Source organism: Rhinoraja longicauda, chromosome 7 (genome assembly GCF_053455715.1).
Source record: "Rhinoraja longicauda isolate Sanriku21f chromosome 7, sRhiLon1.1, whole genome shotgun sequence".
In the NCBI taxonomy this organism is placed as follows: domain Eukaryota; kingdom Metazoa; phylum Chordata; class Chondrichthyes; order Rajiformes; family Arhynchobatidae; genus Rhinoraja; species Rhinoraja longicauda.
Window position 1 is genome coordinate 13,540,629 of NC_135959.1, and position 22,349 is coordinate 13,562,977.

Here is a 22,349-nt window from a genome sequence, read left to right on the forward strand (position 1 = left end):
AGGAAACATGTTCCCAATGTTGGGGGAGTCCAGAACAAGGGGCCACAGTTTAAGAATAAGGGGTAGGCCATTTAGAACGGAGATGAGGAAGAACTTTTTCAGTCAGAGAGTAGTGAAGGTGTGGAATTCTCTGCCTCAGAAGGCAGTGGAGGCCAGTTCGTTGGATGCTTTCAAGAGAGAGCTGGATAGAGCTCTTAAGGATAGCGGAGTGAGGGGGTATGGGGAGAAGGCAGGAACGGGGTACTGATTGAGAGTGATCAGCCATGATCGCATTGAATGGCGGTGCTGGCTCGAAGGGCTGAATGGCCTACTCCTGCACCTATTGTCTATTGTCCATACCCCCTGATCCCTTCAGCCACAAGGGCCACATCTAACTCCCTCTTAAATATAGCCAATGAACTGGCCTCAACTACCTTCTGTGGCAGAGAATTCCACAGATTCACCACTCTCTGTGTGAAAAAAAAACTTTCTCACCTCGGTATTAAATTCTAACTGAGATTTTTAGTACTAACTATCTCTAACTAGTCCCGTACAAAAATAATTTATTTTCTCAACAATAAATCCTAGTATCAAAATGGTAAGAAAAGAAGCAAAAGAAGCCGTTGTGACCGTCACCATCATGGTTCCCCCATTTCTGTGTCAGTGGCACTGTCAAAGCCATCGGATAGATATCCGCTGCCAAAGTTCTTCACTCTGTCTTCCACCTTTGTGAGCCTTTGCTTCAGTCTGAGCTGCGTGGATTTGTACTCGGCCATCAGTCTGGCGAACTTGGTCTGCAAGCCGTCCAGAGACGACTCCATTCTCTCCACTTTCTCTTCCAGGTCCTTTGGGTCCTCTCCCTCTTTCGCTGCCTCCATATCTAACAAGTTGTCCTTCATCAGAATCTGACGCCCCTTCTCCTCCAGAATCTTTTTGGCGTCTGGGTATTCAGTCAGGGCTTCCATCAGGTCAACTTTGGAGAGGCAGAAGAGGTCGGAGTAGCCGATACTCCGGATGTTGGCCGTCCGCCTGTTGCCGGCTTTGCTGCCCTTTATGTTCAGGATGCTGATCTCCCCAAAGTAGCTGCCGTCGCTGAGGACCACAAACTGCGTCACTCCGTCATCGGCCACTACTGCCAGCTTGCCCTCTTTGATGATGTACATTTCCCTGCCGATGTCCCCCTTGCGGCAGATGTAATCCCCAGGGCTGTACACCTGAGGCTGCAGCTTTAGCACCAACTCAATTAAGAGGCCGGCTTCGCAATCAGCAAAGATCCGGACTTTCTTTAGTGTGTCCAAGTGGACGTTGATGGCGATCTCAGCCTTTAGTTTGTCGGGTAGGTTCTTGAGGACTTCCTTCTCGTTTATGCTCTTCTTGTTGATCCACAGGTAGTCAAACCATTTGATGATCCTGGCCTCCAGATCTTTGCTGACTTTGCGGAACTGCATGTACTGTTTAATGGCGTCAACTTTGGATTGGAACTCAGCCCTGGAGGCGTTCATGTTTGAGATCATGGAGCCCACATTGCCAACAATGGTAGCGAAGATAAGGACTCCCACCAAGAAGTCAATGACCACAAACAGAAACTCCTCGTCCCTTATCGGAGGAGGGGTTTCGCCGATGGTGGTCAAGGTCAGGGTGGACCAGTAAAGGCAATAGATGTATTTTCTGCTGAGACGTCCATATTCAGGATGGGATATGTTTGGATAGACCCAAGTGTCAGTACCAAACCCAATTGATTTGGAGATTGCGTAATAAATGCAGCCATTCCAGTGGATAATGATGAGGATGTACAGAACAAGATTCCCAATTCGAAACACGTTGGGGTAGTTTGTTCTGGTTTCGGTACGATCAAAGAATTCAAACATCCGGCTAAAGCGGAGGAGACGATTAAATCGTACCTCCGGGTACTTAAATCCCAAGCTAAAGTATGCTAAGTCTGTCGGTAGAAGGGAGAGCACATCCAATTTAAACTGAGGCATCTTTGTGTAATTATCCCTCAATTTCTTTCCATCTTTGACCAGCAATCCTTGTTCGAGAAAACCTAAGTGACGAAATACAGTATAATGTTACTGAGCTGTACCCGAATTCAAAGAGTTAACCTAAATTAATAGGTGCAACAAACACATTTTCCGATGTTCTGAAAATTTCAATTTATATTTGGTCTTGAATCTCTATAAAGTTTAGTTCAGTTTAGAGATACAGTGCGGAAACAGGCTCTTCGGCCCACCAAGTCTGTGCCAACCAGCGATTCTCCCACAGGTATGTAGGTTAATTGGCTGAGTAAATGTAAAAAAAAATTTTTTTTTAAATAAAAAAATTAAAAAAAATTGTCCCTAGTGGGTGTAGGATAGTGTTAATGTGTACGGGGATCACTGGGCGGCACGGACTTGGTGGGTCGAGAAGGCCTGTTTCCGGCTGTATATATATGATATGATGATATGATACACACTAGGGACAATTTACATTCATACCAAGCCAATTAACCTACAAACCTGTACGTCTTTGGAGTGTGGGAGGAAATCGAAAATCTCGGAGAAAACCCACGAGGTCACGGGAAGAACTTACAAACTCCGTACAGACAGCACCCGTAGTCAGGATCGAACCCGGGTCTCTGGTGCTGAAAGCGCTGTAAGGCAGCAACTCTACCGCTGCGCCAACCTGCCGCCCACAGAGCCATGCAATGTTTTTTTTGTATTTCTTGTATATATTCTATAAAGTTTATTTTTGAAATATATAAACAAAAGGTAGGCCCTCCTTCTATTGGGCCCTAGGGCATGCACAGCACTAGTCTCCCACTCAATCTTCATACAGATCTAACATTTACCCTGCCATGGAGAGGGAGAAGATATTTAGGGTAGACACAAAATGCTGGAGTAACTCAGCGGGACAGGCAACATCTCTGGAGAGAAGGAATGGGCGACATTTCAAGTCAAGTCCCCATAAGGTATTTAGCACTGGAAGAAATAGTCACTTAACCAGATGACTAGGTAAAGGCTAAGAGTAGAATGGACAGAGGACACAAGTCATGGATTCGTAGAGCACAGAAACAGGGCCTTCAGCCCATCGAGTCATGCACATCGAGTCATGCATGCAGGTGCAGCAGGCAGTGAAGAAAGCGAATGGTATGTTAGCATTCATAGCAAGAGGATTTGAGTATAGGAGCAGGGAGGTTCTGCTGCAGTTGTACAGGGCCTTGGTGAGACCGCACCTGGAGTATTGTGTACAGTTGGTCTCCTAATCTGAGGAAAGGCATTCTAGCCTTACAGGGAGTACAGAGAAGGTTCACCAGATTGATCCCTGGGATGGCAGGACTTTCATATGAAGAAAGACTGGATAGACTAGGCTTGTACTCGCTGGAATTTAGAAGACTGAGGGGGGATCTTATTGAAACATATAAAATTCTTAAGGGGTTGGAGAGGCTAGATGCAGGAAGATTGTTCCCGATGTTGGGGAAGTCCAGAACCAGGGGTCACAGCTTAAGGATAAGGGGGAAGTCTTTTAGGACCGAGATGAGAAAACATTTCTTCACACAGAGAGTGGTGAGTCTGTGGAATTCTCTGCCACAGAAGGTAGTTGAGGCCAGTTCATTGGCTATATTTAAGAGGGAGTTAGATGTGGCCCTTGTGGCTAAAGGGATCAGGGGGTATGGAGAGAAGGCAGGTACAGGTTACTGAGCTGGATGATCAGCCATGATCATATTGAATGGCGGTGCAGGCTCGAAGGGCCGAATGGCCTATTCCTGCACCTATTTTCTATGTTTCTATGTTTCTGCACCATCAAACATTCACACTAATCCCGCACAAACACCACTTTATTTTCCCCATGTTCTTATCATCTCCCCAAAGATTCTACTATCCTCATAGACAGGAGGGAATTTACGATCAGCATAAACAGGATAGATCGTCAAGAGGGTGGAAATGTTAGATACCAGAGGCATAGATTTAAGGTGAGGGAGAAAGGTTTACAGGAGATTTGCAAGCAACTTTGTTATACTGAGTGGTCAATGCCTAGAACAAGCTACCAAGGGAAATGGTGAAAGTAGATATATTTGAAAGTCATTTAAATAGGCGCATGAACTGGCAGGGGGTGGAGGGACATAGGACATTTTCAGATAGATGGGATTAATTTAAATTGGCATTATGGTCTGCACAGTTGCAATGGGCTTAAAGGCCTGTTCCTGTGCTGTACTGTGCAATAGGTATACACAAAATGCTAGAGTAACTCAGCGGGACAGGCAGCATCTCTGAAGAGAAGGAATGGGTGACATTTCGGGTTGAGACCCTTCTTCATACTGTAGAAGGATCTCAACCGTAAACGTCACCCATTCCTTCTCTCCAGAGATGCTGCCTGTCCCGCTAAGTTACTCCAGCATTTTGTGTCCATCTTCAGTGTCAACCAGCATCTGCAGTTCCTTCCTACACATTTTTTCTATGTTCTATGTAATTCACCTCTCAACATACACATCTTAAGGATGAAGAAGAAAATGAGTGTGCCTGCAGAACACAGATATCACCAGTGATTAGGTTTGAACCATGGTTGCTTCAGCTGCAAGGCAGTGTTTCTATCAGTTGCATGGTGTGTTGGCCAAAAGCTACAAACTAGCCTTCTATCTTCAACAGAACCATTGCATCGGGAGAAGATGGAGATCATCTTTTCTCAGACAGGAGCGGTTTAATTAAACAAAAATAGGTGTCTTTACCTGTTCGAACCCTCACCAATGAATCCATAATGTAGATTGCATCTGATACATAATCCAGCGCCAACCAAAGAGCAAGATGTTCCGTCTGAAGTTCTTCAAAACACGATCTAGAATACAGGACGTAAAGTTCAAAATGGCAATGAAGACTCGTTATTTATGCTCTAATCGTGACTGTAATGCACAATAGTAAGGTATCAGCCAGAACCAGGATGTTTTATATTATGGATACAATGTTAATATAGAGAACAAGAAAGCAACTGCTAAAGCAAAACCCTGAGACAAGACATTAAAGACTCAAGGGCTTCAGCTATAGGGAGAGGTTAAGTAGGCCAGGACTCTATTCCTTGGAGCGCAGGAGGATGAGTGGTGATCTTATAGAGGTCTACAAAATCATGAGAGGAATAGATCGGGTAGAGGAACGCTTGCCCAGAGTAGGGGAATCAAGAACCAGAGGACATAGGTTCAAAGTGAGGGGGGGGGGGAAAGTTTAATAGGAACCTGAGGGGTAACTTTTTCAAACAGAGGGTGGTGGGTGTTTGGAATGAGCTTCTGGAGGAGGTAGTTGAGTCAGGTAGTATCCCAACGTTTAAGAACCATTTGGACAAGTACATGGATAGGACAGGTTTAAGGGCCTGTCCCAGTATGGCGGTTTTTAAGGCGACTGCCAGCGACTCTCAAAGTCGTAGCAGATCGCCGTAAAACGTAGAATTTTTTAACCCTCTGACAATGTCTACGGCTCGCCCTACGACAATGCCTACGACAAGCTACGACCACCTACCACCTAGGCGACGGCAAGCTGCCGACAACCGGCGACCCAGTCGTCGCGACCTAGGACGTCCACCTACGACAGGGACTACGACAACCGACGTCAAGCTGACCTCCACCCTCGACAAGCTACGACCCTGTCAGGTCACAACTGTTACAGGTCACCATCTCTGCACTTGCTACAACTCCGAACTAGGCAGCGTACCATGGCAGAATGACATGATCTGAAGACCAGCTGCAAACAGCCCACTCTTAGGGCCACCCACACCCTCCCAAAGGAGTTTCTTTTTTGATGCAGTGCATAGGTTGTGTTGGTTTCGTTTCAATGATCGAAAGAAATGATAAGAGTTCGCCTTTCAATGCAGTGAGATGCTTGTGTTTGTTTTAAATGATAAGAGTTTGCCTTTCAATGCATTGCAATGCTTGTGTCTGTGTTTGTTTCAATGATAGAAGTAAATGATAAGAGTTTGCCTTTCATTGCATTGCAATGGTTGTGTTTGTTTTGTTTCATTGATAGAAATTATAAGAGTTTGCCTTTCAATGCAGTGAATTGCTTGTGTTTGTTTTGTTTCATTGATAGAAACGATAAGAGTTCGCCTTTCAATGCAGTGAATTGCTTGTGTTTGCTTCATTGATCTAAATAAATGAAAAGAGTTCGCTTTTAAATGCAGTGCAATGCCTGTGTCTGTGTTTATTTCATTGGTCAAAATAAATGAAACTAAGATATTTGAAAGAGATGCCACGAGAAAGTGCTTAGAAATGCAATAACTTCAGACATCAATTTTTTGTCAAAATGTCCAAAATCAACTTTATTCAAACAAGCTAAATTCCTATAAAAGGTGGATAACTACATGCAAAAATCCATGGAAAAATATAAACTTCAAACAATTGCAAAAACTACCAAAAAAGAGATTTTTAACATTAAACAGATTCGTCTATGTAATAATTTTTAATGTGGCCGGTTATACAACGCAACTTGTCTTCTCCTGATCCCGGTACCTGTCGCTGGTTGACGTAGGTAGTCGCTAATGAAATTCATCTGTCGTCAGAACCGCCGACAACCTACCTCACCTGGAGACGACCTGCGACAGCGCCCACGACAAGCTACGATCGTTGGCGTCAAGCCAGCTGTCGCCGAAGATTTTCGTACTGAGAGAAATTTCCGCGATGACCTGAACTGCTACGACTCATTGAAGACAATTCATGACCACGCCCGCGACTCCCCGCGACACACCGGCAATCGTGCGGCGACAGCCTAGTCGCCGGCAGTCGCCTTAAAAATCACCAAACTGGGACAGGCCCTTTAGTGGGATACTAGATCAAGTGGACCCGTTGGGCCCAAACCTTTTCTGCAGCACCCTCTCCTCCTCCCCTCCCCTCTCCCCCCCCCCTTCCTCTCCCCGTCCCCTCCCCCCTCCTCCCCCCCTCCCCCTCCTTCCCCTTCCCTTCCCCCCTCCTCTCCCCTCCCCTCCCCCCTCCCCCCCACTCCATCCCTTTCAACCCCCTTATGCTCCCTACTCCCCCCCTCCCTCCCCCCCATACCTCCCTCCCTCCTCCCTCCATAGGATATAGATTTAAACTTTAAAATGTGAATAACTTTAAAAATATAACACCGATTTCAATGAAACTTCTTCGATTAGCACCAAAGGGACGACGGTGAGTAAGGTGGGCCTAAAACTGTTGCACTATCATGTACCGTTTTGGCTGTAGTTCAGGAACAAACAAACAAGAGTTTTAGTATATAGATGGGCCAAACGCAGGCAGCTGGGTCTAGTGTAGATTAGACATGTTGGTCGGTGTGGGCAAGTTGGGCCGAAGGGCCTGTTTGCACACTCTATGACTCTATGAACATACAGGTGCTTTTAATCCAAGTATCCAAATTCTATTAGGGTTAGTGCACATTTCATTTAGTCCCAGGTCTTTGACCCACTTTCACTATAGAGTGGCGGTCAGGAAGGTTCCTTCGGCTGCTGCTAAGGTGATTAAGAGTTTGCCTAGGTTCAGAAGAAAATAATGCAGATGTTGGAAATCTGAAATGTAAATAGAAAATGCTGGAAATACATGGCAGGTTGGCAGTGAATGGGATGCAATGGACAGATTTAGCATTTCAGGCCGCTGAGAACGAAGGGGGACCTGGTGGGGGGGGGGGGGGGGGGGGGGAGGGGGGGGGGGGGGGGGGGGGGGGTGCTGTGGCCATGTACGGCGGCAGGCAGTAGGTAGGACTGTTGGGTGAACCTTTGTAACTTTGTCGGTGCCAAAACGTGGCGACTCTTGTGTACTGCCTAGATGAGGTTTCCTACATGATTTTACGGGGTTGTATGCAAAATAAAGCATTTCACTGTACCTAGGTGCATGTGACAATAAAGTATCATTGAATTCATCAGAACTGTTCCTGAAACATTAACTCTACAAGTGCTCCTCAACTTCTGGTGGGGATCCGTTCCGAGAAACCCATCGGAAACCAAAAGTATTGTAAGTCGAAATGCATTGTAATACACGCGATCACGTGGCCGAACTATCGCAAGTTGAAACATCGTAAGCCGGGGAGCATCTGTATTTTTCTCTCTCTGCTAATGGTGGCTATTCTTGGCAGTTCCCAGTTGACGTGAATACAAAGAACAATGGAAAGTCCATTAAAATAATTTATAAGAGGAGAAGAAAATTTATTGTTTATAATCAGAATTTGAAGTCAAGAGACGAGTTCCCCAAGAGCCGCACTTAACAAAACTTTGTATGGTGCTGTATATTTGTTCCTGATTAATATACATAAAGTGCTGAGTAACTCAGTGGGTCAGGGGCAGTATCTCTGGAGAACATAGATAATCTGAAGATAGGCGGCACGTTGCAGTACGGTAGAGTTGCTGCCTTACAGCGCTTAAAGCGACAGAGAACCGGGTTTGTTCCCGACTACGGCTGCTGTCTGTATGGAGTTTGTTCGTTCTCCCCGTGACCACATGAGTTTTCTCCAAGATCTTTTTCCCACACTCCAAAGCTGTACCGGTTTGCAGGTTAATTGGCTTGGCATAAATGTAAATTGTCCCTTGTGTGTGTGTGTAGGATAGTGTTAGTGTGCAGGGATTGCTGGTCGGCATAGACTCGTTGGGCCAAAGGGCCTGTTTTCGCACTGTATCTCTAAATTAAATTAAACTGAACCAAAAAAATAGGGTCCCTACCAGAAACATCCTCTATCCATGTTTTCCAGAGATACTGCCTGGCCCACTGAGTTACTAAAGCACTTTGTGTCTTTTTTTTAATAATGTCCTATGATGTTTTTCAGGCAGCAGTGTCTTGGGAATTCCCATCTGTGGAACTGATGCACTAGAATTCTGAGACTCTAATCTGCACCTTTCCCTTTGCTCTATCTATTGTACTCGAGTTTGACTTGAATGTATTTATGTATGGTATACAGGTACTTGATCTGTTTGGGTAGCATGCAAAACAAAGCTTTGTACTGTAGTTTGTACTTTGCACTGTAGCTCGGTACATAGACAATAATAAACTTAAACCTAAACCTTAACCTCAACATAATGAAGGCGGACACAAAATGGTGGAGTAACTCAACGGGTCAGGCAGCATCTCGGGAGAGAAGGAATGGGTGACGTTTCGGGTCAAGACCCTTCTTCAGACTGAATGTGTTATTATGTTGAGGAGACCCTCCTCCTCAACATAATGATCCAAATTTTATAACCCGTGACAGGTGGACCCTGCTTGCCATTAGCCCAAAAGAAAGCTGGGCAGAGATTGCAGGTCCTGCGTGTAGGAAAATAACTGCAGATGCTGGTTCAAATCGAAGGTAGACACAAAATGCTGGAGTAACTCAGCGGGTCAGGCAGCATCTCAGGAGAGAAGGAATGGGTGACGTTTCGGGTCGAGACCCTTCTTCAGACTGATGTCAGGGGAGGGGGCGTGACAAAGATAGGATGTAGTAGGAGACAGGAAGACAGTGGGAGAACTGGGAAGGGAGGGACAGAGGAACTATCTGAAGTTCGAGAAGTCAATGTTCATACCGCTGGGGTGTAAGCTGCCCAAGCGAAATATGAGATGCTGTTCCTCCAATTTGCACTGGGCCTCACTATAACAATGGAGGTCATGAGCCACCGGGAGATCGGGTTGGTTAAAACAGACTGAGCGAAGGTGTTGAGCGAAACGATCGCCGAGCCTGCGTTTGGTCTCGCCGATGTAGAGTGGTTGACATCTGGAACAGCAGATACAATAGATGAGGTTGGAGGGGGTGCAGGTGGACTAGGTTGGAAGAGGTGCTTACTAGGGCACATTCTCTCTTTTCCCAAAGATATGCTCCGGTTTCAAATAAAGGGAATCTCCTGTATATGGAGATGTCAGCAATTTAGCTGAATATCTATTTGCACTAAATAACCCACACTGAAAATAAATCAGGAAGTAAAATACTTACATTTCAACTGGTGTTTTCACCATTTTATGATAGCAAGCTAAAGACTGAAATGTACACCGATGAAAGATAAAAATTCACAAACAAGTCAAGTCAAGTCTACTTTATTTGTCACATACACATACAAGATGTGCAGTGAAATGAAAGTGGCAATGCCTGCGGATTGTGCTAAAACTACAAACAGAATAGAATTTTTTTTTTAAAGACACAACACAAAAAATAAATGAATACAGTAAATTAGTCCCTGGTGATATAAGAGTTAACAGTCCTGATGGCCTGTGGGAAGAAACTCCGTCTCATCCTCTCTGTTTTCACAGCGTGACAGCGGAGGTTTTTGCCTGACCGTAGCAGCTGGAACAGTCCGTTGCTGGGGTGGTAGGGGTCCCTCATAATGTTGCTGGCTCTGGATCTGCACCTCCTGATGTATAGGTCCTGCAGGGGGGTGAGTGTAGTTCCCATGGTGCGTTCAGCCGAACGCACTACTCTCCGCAGAGCCTTCCTATCCTGGGCAGAGCTGTTCCCAAACCAGATTGAGATGTTGCCGGACAAGATGCTTTCTACAGCCCCAGAGAAGAAGCACTGAAGGATCCTCAAAGAGGCTCTGAATTTCCTCAGCTGTCTGAGGTGGTAAAGGTGCTGCCTTGCCTTACTCACCAGTGCGGCAATGTGTGTTGTCCATGTCAGATCCTCTGTGATGTGGACTCCCAGGTATTTAAAGCTGCTCACCCTGTCCACAGTAATCCCATTTATCTCCAGTGGCATGTATGTCCTCGGATGTTGAGCCCTTCTAAAGTCCACAATCAGCTCCTTAGTTTTTGTGACATTCAAGAGGAGGCTGCTGTCCTGACACCAGAGTGCCAGATCAGCCACCTCCTCCCGGTAGGCTTTCTCATCTTTATCGGAGATCAGGCCCACCACCACAGTGTCATCAGCAAACTTGATGATGGAGTTTGAGCTGAACCTGGCCACACAGTCATGTGTGTACAGGGAGTACAGTAGGGGGCTAAGGACGCAACCCTGGGGGGCTCCTGTGTTCAGGGTGAGGGGGTTAGATGTATGTCTCCCCATCTTGACCACTTGCAGCCTGGCGGTGAGAAAGTCCAAGACCCAGGCACACAGGTTTCAGCATGTCTGGTGGGAACTATTGTATTGAAAGCTGAACTAAAATCAATGAACAGCATCCTCACATAGCCCCCCTTCTGGCTGTCAAGATGAGAGAGAGCGGTGTGCAGAACCGGTGTGCAAACATGAAGTGCATTTTAAAATAATTATGCTGAGAAAATTAAACTCCACACATGTTAAATTAGTTTTTCAGGGACGACAGCAATTACATCTTGGTACGCCATTAAAAACTTGTGGAGTTTTCTTCAACAACATTTCTTATGGATTTTAGAAGAATGGTGTGCAAGTAATTGAAATTATTATCAATCAGTATTTGCAAATTCTTCGGGAAAGAACCTTGTGGAAAATCAAAGGATCACTGACAGGTCTACAACAACATATAAGACATTTGGACAGGTATGTGGATATTTGGAAAGGCTTTGAGGGATCTAGGCCAAATGCTGCAAATAGCACTAGCATAGATGGGGCACCTTGGTCAACATGGACGAGTTGGACCAAAGGGCTCCTTCTGTGCTGCATGACTTTATGACTGGATTTTTGCAAATTCCAGAAGTTCGTGCCAAGTCTCCTCCTAGAAGCACTATTAGTCTCCTTGTTATTCCCATTATAAATACCACTCCATCATATATTGGCTTGGTGAGAGGGAAGAGATTTAGAGTGACTTCAGAGCAGCTTTTTCACTCCGAGGGTAGTCCACGTCTGGAACGAGCTTCCACAGGAAGCTATAGAATAGGACATGATTACAACTTCCATATGAACATTACATATGGATAACATAGAAACATAGAAAATAGGTGCAGGAGTAGGCCATTCGGCCCTTCGAGCCTGCACCGCCATTCAATATGATCATGGCTGATCATCCAACTCAGTATCCCGTACCTGCCTTCTCTCCATACCCCCTGATCACTTTAGCCACAAGGGCCACATCTAACTTCCTCTTAAATATAGCCAATGAACTGGCCTCAACTACCTTCTGTGGCAGAGAATTCCACAGATTCACCACTCTGTGTGAAATAAATCTTTCTCATCTCGGTCCTAAAAGACTTCCCCCTTATCCTTAAACTGTGACCCCTTGTTCTGGACTTCCCCAACATCGGGAACAATCTTCCTGCATCTAGCCTGTCCAACCCCTTAAGAATTTTGTAAGTTTCTATAAGATCCCCCCTCAATCTTCTAAATTCCAGCAAGTACAAGCCGAGTCTATCCAGTCTTTCTTCATATGAAAGTCCTGCCATCCCAGGAATCAATCTGGTGAACCTTCTCTGTACTCCCTCTATGGCAAGAATGTCAAGGAAGGGTTTACCTGGATCGGGGGTGCTACTTCCAACATGTGGACTGAATTTTTTGTCTTTGGACTGTTTTGTTTTGCAAATGGTGCCAAAATATGGTGACTGCACATTTGTGGTTGTGCATAAGTATTTCACTGTGCTGTGCAGACGTGACAATAAAGAACCATTGAACCATTGAGAGAGAAATGGGCTAAATCGGACCAGCCCAGAATGACACCTTGGTCGGCATGGAGAAGTTGGGCCGAAGGGCCCGTTTCCATGCAGTGCAGCTCTATGACTCTCTAGGACTCAATTGTAAGATGAATAAATACACAACCAACAATTATTACTTACTGGTTAATTTTAAACTTACCTGCACACAAGCATGCACCAGTTGTACATTACAGGCATTGTAATAACGGCTAGCCAGCGATAGTAATGGTTTTCTGCAGGATCAATAATGAACACATCTTTCTTCCTGGGAATGCAAACAGAGTTTGTTACAAAAGGTACTTCCAGTGAAAAGGCTGAAGTGAAGAGATTCTACACAATAATAAGATTTTTGTCATTTCCGTAGCATTACACAGTTCCTCTGTCTATTTTTTAAATTTCCAAAATTTCACAAAGGTGAGAAATATTAATGAGCTGTATGTACCTAATATTCTTCATTTTTATATTCAATGCCAAAATTGGGAGAAAGATATTTTCTGGTATAAAGATAAAATTAAACTGACAATAAACTATTTGCTTGATTAATTACAATACTCTGTTTATTTCATATCAACTCAATTGGCTATGGTCTATGAGCACAGAAATTATTAGTCACCACCATTTCAAACAGCTGTCTCCTGATAATTCATCAACTCTAAACTTTATGCACCATAACCCATTCAAAACTGGAAGAACTAGAAGAAACAGCTTTAAACCAAAGAATGTCAAACAATTTAACAGTAGATGAACTGACTGTATACTAATATGTGCATACCACCTGCAAATGTAAAAGCCTCTATTAAAAAAATGTCATCCCACTAAACAAACAATGAATCACCAACGGTAAACAGTAAATTAGAAAAGTTGAAGTATGTTACCATGTCTGCGATAAATAGACCAAACCAATCCAGGCCCAATTGGAAACCAGGTAAAAAATTGCATTCACAATTCTGATCAATATGAAGCGCATTTAATATTTCAAAATATTTATTTTTTAAGTATTCATTCACGAACAGAGATCTCCACTGAGCCTGGCACAGTAACTCCCATCCAAGTCCCTCCCAACAATGTACATTCCGTTCATTCATTGCCAACAGTCCTGTATAGCTCTCAGACTGTTATTTGTACAGTGAGTGATAAGCCCCTGAAGAGTTTATTTAAGAAATATTTGGTGTGCTACATTACAACCCTCAACAGAGAACACCTCACTGAAACCAGTAGTGTCTGTTTCAGCTCAGGATTACACCAAGAAACCCCAACAAGACTGTTGTGTCACCCTCACATTTGTTCTTTACACGGCGTTCATTTTCAGGCTGGCCTAAAATGCCAAAGAAAATAAATGGTTCGGAGCCTGAGGTCTGTTGTCTCGAGAAGGAAAACAGACCAAGAGGAAAATATCAGTGGCGTGAGGAGATCTCAGTGCAGGGACTCACCAGGCGAGGAAAGAAGGAATGGTTGTAGCAAAATCAATGGTAAAGAAGGCAGTCATTGCCTGCTTCTCTGATGCAGGAGTAGGCCATTCGGCCAAAGTGATCATGGCTGATCATCCACAATCAGTACCCCGTTCCTGCCTTCTCCCCATATCCCTTGATTCCGCTAGCACCAAGAGCTCCATCTAACACTCTTTGGAATGCATCCAGTGAATTGGCCTCCACTGCCTCCCGAGGCAGAGAATTCCACAAATTCACAACTCTCTGGGTAGAAAAGTTTTTCCTCATCTCAGTTCTAAATGGCCGACACCTTATTCTTAAACTGTGGCCCCTGGTTCTGGATTCCCCCAACATCGGGATCATTTTCCTGCATCTAGAGTGTCCAATCCCTTAATCCCTTAATAATTTTATATGTTTCTATAAGATCCCCTCTCATCTTTCTAAATTCCAGTGAATACAAGCCCAGTCGCTCCATTCTTTCATATCATATCATATCATATCATATATATACAACCGGAAACAGGCCTTTTCGGCCCACCAAGTCCGTGCCGCCCAGTGATCCCCGCACATTAACACTATCCTACACCCACTAGGGACAATTTTTACATTTACCCAGCCAATTAACCTACATACCTGTACGTCTTTGAAGATCTCGGAGAAAACCCACGCAGGTCACGGGGAGAATGTACAAACTCCTTACAGTGCAGCACCCGTAGTCAGGATCGAACCTGAGTCTCCGGCGCTGCATTCGCTGTAAAGCAGCAACTCTACCGCTGCGCTACCGTGCTTCCACCACCTGCTGGGTCAGAGGATGCCAGCCTTCCTTAGTGGGGAGATTTAGACTTTAGACTCTTGAGATACAGCGTGGAAATAGCCCCCTTTGGTCGACCAGCGATCACCCCATACACTAGCACTATCCTACACGCACCAGGGACAATTTACAATTTTGCCAAGCCAATTAACCTACAAACCAGTACGTCTTCAGAGTGTGGGAGGAAACCAGCGCACCCAGTGAAAATCCACGCAGGTCACGGGGAGAACGTACAAACTCCATACAGATAGCACCCGTGGTCAGGATTGAACCCGGGTCTCTGGCGCTGTAAGGTACAACTCTACCACTGCATCACAGTGATACTCAAAGTCTTGAAAGGCAAAGAATGCACAAGAATGGAGAATAATACCTGAAATTATATATTCTTTTTCCGCACGTATCCTAACAACAAAATGGCGGCTGCCTCAGCAGTGGTTTCTGGAACTGAATTCCAGAGTCATCCATTGCCTAAAGTCACATTACAGTTGTGAAGATAGATACTTCTTCAATGTATTGGGACGTGCACAAGCAGCACTATGCAGCAGTAAGGCGTTTCAGTCTTGCCCATTGTGTTAGATAGCGTTTATGTCACCCAACTACATCTTCGTGGCCATTGACAAATTGCCCAATGGTAAGCAAAGTCAAAGGATCAAAAGGAATCTTCTGATATTTTAATTGGCCACAGTAATCATTTTTTTAATTACACTGCTTGCAGGCATTTGGACAGAGATAGTGAAAAGTTGGCTCTGGAGTAATATTTCCTATCAGATAGCCTGCGGAGATCATTTTAAATGGTTAAGTATTTCATGGTGCTTTTTGGTTAATGATCGTGCTGATAAGAAAACCTGAAATTGCACCTAATTGTATGGCCACTTGTAAAATCAGAGACTTACATTTGCATTATCACAGACCTTATCAATGATAGGACTGAGAGATTGCATATGGAAACATAGGGCGGGGATTGCAAGGAAATATTATCTTCTACTCACAGAGTGCAGATGTAACTCACTACGTTGATTCTTTCTGGATTCCTACAGTGCATTTGCCACAAACAGCATTCTACAAAAGTCAAGCTTATTGTTGCACGGAACTAGTCTACAACAAAATAATACGTAACATAAAAACAGCTGCAGGACAGTCTTTTTATTCCATTCTATTTTATTTTGGACGACACATGTAAATTATTTTGATTTATTCCATTGATTTCTAACAAGAAATCAGAAAGATCCAAAAGTTTATTTTAATTTTGGATGGTTTTGCTTTCTGCTCTTCCTTGTATTTTCTTGTGGTGACTTCTATCTTGCAATGCACGCTCCCCAATGGAGAAATTTTCTAGCTGGTTAAACCCCCTCAATCTTGTCAGGAGGATATTCTTTCAGTCGATGGTTGTATGGTAAATGGCAAATTATTTACACGACACCATTAATCTTCAATACCGCCTGTTAAGATGTTAATTAAGATGATTGACGGGTCCTTGCACTAGAAATTAACTATTGTATAGTTTGACAGGGATTTCAGTACCTCATCCTTGTTCATTGCTTACTGCATTGTCAATTACGCCAAGCTTTCTGTCTCTTCGGCTTCTGGATGAATAGAGGTTCAACCAAAACCAGTTCATTTACGTTTAAGATAAATACAAAATGCTAGACTCAAAGTGCTAGATAAAGGATGGGTGCACTTCGGGTTGGGACCCTTCTTCAGACTTCTTCAGCAGTCTGAAGAAGGGTCCCGACCAAAAACGCCACCCATCCTTTTTCTCCAGAGATGCTGCCTGACCCATTGAGTTACCCCAGCACTTTGTGTTTATCTTCTGTATAAACCAGCATTGGCAGTTCCTTTCTACTCATTTACATTTAAACTCAGTTAGCTTCCACTCAGAATGGTGTAATAAATGATATCTTTATATTGTAGTTTGATTTTCAAAATATCCGCATCAACACCATCAAATATATAACAACTTATTTGATTAACACATAAATATGAACCAGCTGATGAAATAATCGATTCATCTTATGTCCTGCAGTTTCAATACTAGAGGGCACAATCTAGCTTTGCCAATGCACATTTGGAATCCAAATGTATCATTTGACAGGAGCATTTTAATTCATTGCTTCACTACATTTACATTACTCGGGACCTTGGCATATTCATTGTGCATTTGCCAAGGTCGGCTCTACTGCGACAAGCTATTGCATATCATTAGGAGAGCTTGGAGCCCCCTAATGGGAGGAGAATGAAATGGAGTTTGGCTGCTCACCCTTCATCCTTGTTGTTGCTGTTGTTTACATTGCCAAGGAGCAAACGCTGTCACATTGCAAAGTACAATTGTCTCACAAAGCATGAACATGGCCTTGACACCCATAAAATGCCACTGATGCTGTAACAGATATTTCATTTAAATAGCCGAAGTTCACTTTCCACTCTTTAGCTCGGAACGGGGGGGGGGGGTATGAGCAGATTTGAAATCAAAGGAATGCACAGGGGTAGAAAGTCATTGACACCGATAGTGACATTTAATCTAAAAAAACCTCCACAAAAGCAACAGAGGGAATATTAAAAATGATAGCAGCTATCTTTGAAATAATCACTGTCTGATAACAATACACATTCCCTGAAATCTAATCTCACTTTGGTAACACTTTGAATAAAAATCCAGATTTAAAAAAAAGCTGAATAGCAATATTAGATACGGGAGTACAAAGCTATGTTTTCTATATTTTACAACACTTAACAGTTTAAAATAGAAAATTATACGTCCATTAAAAATTATACGTCCATTAAAAGACACAAGTATGCCAACAAAGCATGCCAACATTAGATAATTGTACAAAAGATATCATTGCAAACAAGACAACTCGGACAACTGAAACCATCCTATCAACAACTAGAGAGAGATCCTGAGCTCCCATCTAGCTCATTGGAGAACCTCAGACGATCTCTAATCGGACTTTACTTGACTTTATCTTGCACTAAACGTTATTCCCTTTATCCTGTATCTGTACACTGTGGACAGCTCGATTGTAATCATGTATTGTCTTTCCACTGAGTGGTTAGCATGCAACAAAAAGCTTTTCACTGTACCTCGGTACACGTGATAATAAACTAAACCAAACTAAACTTAGCTAGACGGATAAGCACAGGAATAATCCAATCAGTTCTTTATTCAGTAATTCAGTTATGATACCTGTATCGTGACTCCAACTTCCTATCTTAAACCTGTAGAATTTTCAAAGTGCCCTTGCATTAGCTTTGAGGGACAGAGCTCTATAACCCACCTACGTTTCACGTGATGAAGAACCTCCTGATATTACTCACAGGCAGCCTGACGCAATTTATAAAGTTGAAATCTTCTTACCGACAAGTCGATCAGACATCATTTTTTTCTCTATGTGCAAACTCCTTTAATCTCAAGCACCACCATTAGATCACCACAAACCATCTGAAAAGCAAGCCTATTGTGTGTACCCTACCCTCCTACCATAGCACCAGCAATGCTTTGGTCAATGTGCACTGAGTATCCCCCAGGAAAATTAGTCTGACCAAGCCTGTGGAAGAATATTCTTGCTATTGAGGGCGTGCAGTGTAGGTTTACTAGGTTAATTCCCGGAATGGCGGGACTGTCGTATGTTGAAAGACTGGAGCGATTAGGCTTGTATACACTGGAATTTAGAAGGATGAGAGGGGATCTTACTGAAACATATAAGATTATTAAGGGTTTGGACACGTTAGGGGCAGGAAACATGTTCCCAATATTGGGGGAGTCCAGAACCAGGGGCCACAGTTTAAGAATAAGGGGTAGGCCATTTAGAACAGAGATGAGGAAAAACGTTTTCAGTCAGAGAGTTGTAAATCTGTGGAATTCTCTGCCTCAGAAGGCAGTGGAGGTCAGTTCTCTGAATGCTTTCAAGAGAGAGTTAGATAGAGCTCTTAAGGATAGCGGAGTCAGGGGGTATGGGGAGAAGGCAGGAACGGGGTACTGATTGAGAATAATCAGCCATGATCACATTGAATGGTGGTGCTGGCTCGAAGGGGCGAATGGCCTACTCCTGCACCTATTGTCTATTGTCTAATGTGGCATCTGAGGGATAAATGTGTTCACACAGAGAATAATTGATACCGGGCACACTCTGCCAGAGGAGGTAGTGGAATCAGATATATTTGAAGAGGCTTTTATTCACAAAATGCTGGAGTAACTCAGCAGGTCAGGCAGCATCTCGGGAGAGAAGGAATGGGTGACGTTTCAGGTCGAGACCCCTCTTCATACTTGAAGAGGCATTTGGACAGACACTTAAATGAGCAAGGCATAGAAGGATATGGTCCTTGACATTAGCAATAGCACGACACAAGCCATGCCAACTAAACTTCCAACCAAGAACTGTCTTGGTCGAGTTAGAGACTTCGGGCTTTTATTTTGTTTTGCACTACATTAGGTTTTTTGAAATTTACCTATTGAGTACTGTGTTTACATACCTGTGTTGCTACTTCTACAGGTGTACTGTGGAAAGCATGTTGACTGGTTGCATCATGGCCTGGTTCGGCAACTTGAACGCCCAGGAGCGAAGGAGACTGCAAATAGTTGTGACCACTGCCCAGTCCATCACCGGTTCTGACCCCCCCCCACCATCGAAAGGATTTACCAGAGTCGCTGCCTCAAAAAGGCAGCCAGCATCATCAGAGACCCACACCACCCTGGCCACCCACTCATTTCACCCCTGCTGTCAGGAAAAAGGTACAGGAGCCTGAAAACTGTAACGTCCAGGTTCACGAACAGCTTCTTCCCTACGGCCATTAGCTTATTAAAAAATACAACCTCAAATAAGTTCTGAACTACATAGTTATTATTGCACTATTATTGTTTGTTTTTATGTGTGTGTGTGTGTGTGTGTGTGTGTGTGTGTGTGTGTGTGTGTGTGTGTGTGTGTGTGTGTGTGTGTATATACACACACTGAACTTTTTTTCTCAATTATTATATTGCTTACAGTGTACTATGTTTACATATTCTGCTGTGCTGCTGCAAGTAAGAATTTCATTGTTCTATCTGGGTCACATGACAATAAAACACTCTTCACTCTTGACTAATGAAAGCAAGAATTTTGTTGCTCTGTTTTGGCACCTATTAGAACGAAACACTGTGACCCTTGAGATTCCTCGGGCAGTCTGTGCCTGAAGCTTGTGCATCTCAGAGTCATCAGCAGGAGATGCTCAAGTCCTTTCGGAGGAAGGCAGGAGTAGGGGTGTTACTTCCCAAAAAGAATCTCAGTCTCTTTCACTCAATCCCTTATTATTTTTTCTCTTTCTTTACTTTGGAGATGATCCCAGTTTCCACTGGAAGCATGAAGCAGCCGATTCAAGCCTGGATACCGTCAGACCTCCAGAAGGTGCGCAGGGATTGCGGTCCAAGACATCACGTCTGAACCTCATAAACGTGCACCCGATCCAAACGCAATTCTCCCTCAGTGCGACATAAATAAATGTTTTTCATTCACCTGCTAAATAGACCTTCTGATGCAAAAGCAATCTTGCTCCAAAAATCACTGTGACTTGGCGATTTAGCAATGCTTTTCTTTTGGGGAGAGCGGCCAAGGACTGAGCCACATTAATCAAGAGCTAGTGAGGATCGGTTAACAACTCTACTGGGAATGCAAGAGGCATTGGGAACGATGAGTGCTGATGTGACGAAACAGAAGGTTACTCACTTAGATAGAGCTCTTAAGGATAGCGGAGTCAGGGGTATGGGGAGAAGGCAGGAATGGGGTACTGATCGAGAATGATCAGCCATGATCACATTGAATGGCGGTGCTGGCTCAAAGGGCCGAATGGCCTCCTCCTGCACCTATTGTCTATTGTCTATTATCTTCCTGGTTGCAATTGAAGTTTGCCAGAATCCTGGAATTGCAGCATCAGGGGGTATGGGGAGAGGGCAGGAACGGGGTACTGATTGTGGATGATCAGCCATGATCACATTGAATGGCGGTGCTGGCTCAAAGGGCCAAATGGCCTACTCCTGCATCTATTGGCTATTGTCTATTGTCTATTGTTTTAGAATATTAGGGACACAAGTAAAATGCACCCAGTGAAAATTGTGGCTAAAATGGTGACTATTCGGAGTTTAGGGTAGGTGGTTGTTGATTTTGCACGACTATACTGGAGGCAAACAGCAAGAAAAGTACACACCTACTTTCTAAATCATTATGGTACCAGAGTGCGGCGATTCTTAGCCTGCTGGTCACGGAGAAAGATCTACTATCATCCAATACAATTTCCCCGCTCTTTTAAACCTCTTTTACCTATTGTTCGAGTTTCTCGAGGTATTTATGTACAGTATTATGTGATCTGATTGCACAGAATGCAAAACAAAGCTTTTCACTGTACACATGACAATAATAAACCTAAACCTAGTTTGAATTATGGGCATGAAGTAATTTGTCTATGCAAATTGAGCGACAGGTAGGAAAATTTAGGAAAAGATCAATTGAATCAGAGCATCGAGTATAGAAGTTGGGATGTAATGTTAAAATTGTACAGGGCATTGATGAGGCCGAATCTGGAGTATGGTGTGCAGTTCTGGTTGCCAAATTATAGGAAGGATGTCGACAAAACGGAGAGGGTACAGAGGAGATTTACTAGAATGTTGCCTGGGTTTCAGCACTTAGGCTACAGAGAGAGGTTGAACAGGTTGGGTCTTTATTCTTTGGAGCGTAGAAGGTTGAGGGGGGACTTGATAGAGGTTTTTAAAATTTTGAGAGGGACGGACAGAGTTGACGTGGGTAGGCTTTTCCCTTTGAGAGTGGGGAAGATTCCAACAAGGGGACATAGTTTCAGAATTGAGGGACAAAGGTTTAGGGGTAACATGAGGGGGAACTTCTTTACTCAGAGGGTGGTGGCTGTATGGAATGGGCTTCCGGTGGAAGTGGTGGAGGCTGGCTCGATTTTATTATTTAAGAGTAAATTGGATAGGTATATGGATAGGAGGGGATTAGAGGGTTATGGTCTGAGTGCAGGTAGATGAGACTAGGTCAGGGAAAATGGTCGGCGTGGACTGGTAGGGCCGGACAGGCCTGTTGCCATGCTGTAGTTGTTATATGGTTATATGGTTATATGAATCAACCAATGTATTTCCTTTTGTTAAAGAGATTTCAAATCCGCCTGCAGGAATCTAACAACTTCTGTCTAGAAATGTAACCATTTTTTATTTTAATTCTTATGTATACCATGGAGGATGAGGGGTGATCTTATAAAGGTGTACAAAATCATGAGGGGAATAGATCGGGTAGACGTACAGTGTTTCTTGCCCAGAGTAGGGGAATTGAGAACCTGAGGACTTGCATTTAAGGTGAGGGGGGAAGGATTTAATGGGAATATAAGGGGTAACTATTTCACACAAAGGGTGGGTGGGCGTATGGAGTAAGCTGCACCGCACGAGATGCAACACCTGCCCCTTTACCTCCCCCCCTCAACTCCATCCAAGGAACCAAACAGTCTTTCCAGGTGAGACAAAGGTTCACCTGCACCTCCTCCAACCTCATCTATTGCATCCGCTGCTCTAGAGGTCAACTTCTTTACATCGGCGAAACCAAGCGCAGGCTCGGCGATCGCTTCGCTCAACACCTGCGCTCGGTCCGCATTGACCAAACTGATCTCCCGGTGGCCGAGC

General features: G+C 44.0%; 1 protein-coding gene across 1 annotated transcript in view; it reads right to left on the reverse strand.

Annotated features, from left to right (window-relative positions):
* Positions 1–569: 569 nt before the first annotated feature.
* The window catches only part of cnga3a (cyclic nucleotide gated channel subunit alpha 3a), a 42,349-nt gene continuing 20,569 nt past the window's right edge, over positions 570–22,349 (reverse strand). Inside the window, exons 6-8 of the mRNA XM_078402974.1 lie at positions 12,618–12,722; positions 4,682–4,788; positions 570–2,023 (exon numbers count right to left, since the gene is read on the reverse strand). Of these exons, the coding sequence (XP_078259100.1) occupies positions 618–2,023; positions 4,682–4,788; positions 12,618–12,722 (1,618 nt within the window). The 3' untranslated portion in view covers positions 570–617. The remainder of the gene's footprint in view (positions 2,024–4,681; positions 4,789–12,617; positions 12,723–22,349) is intronic.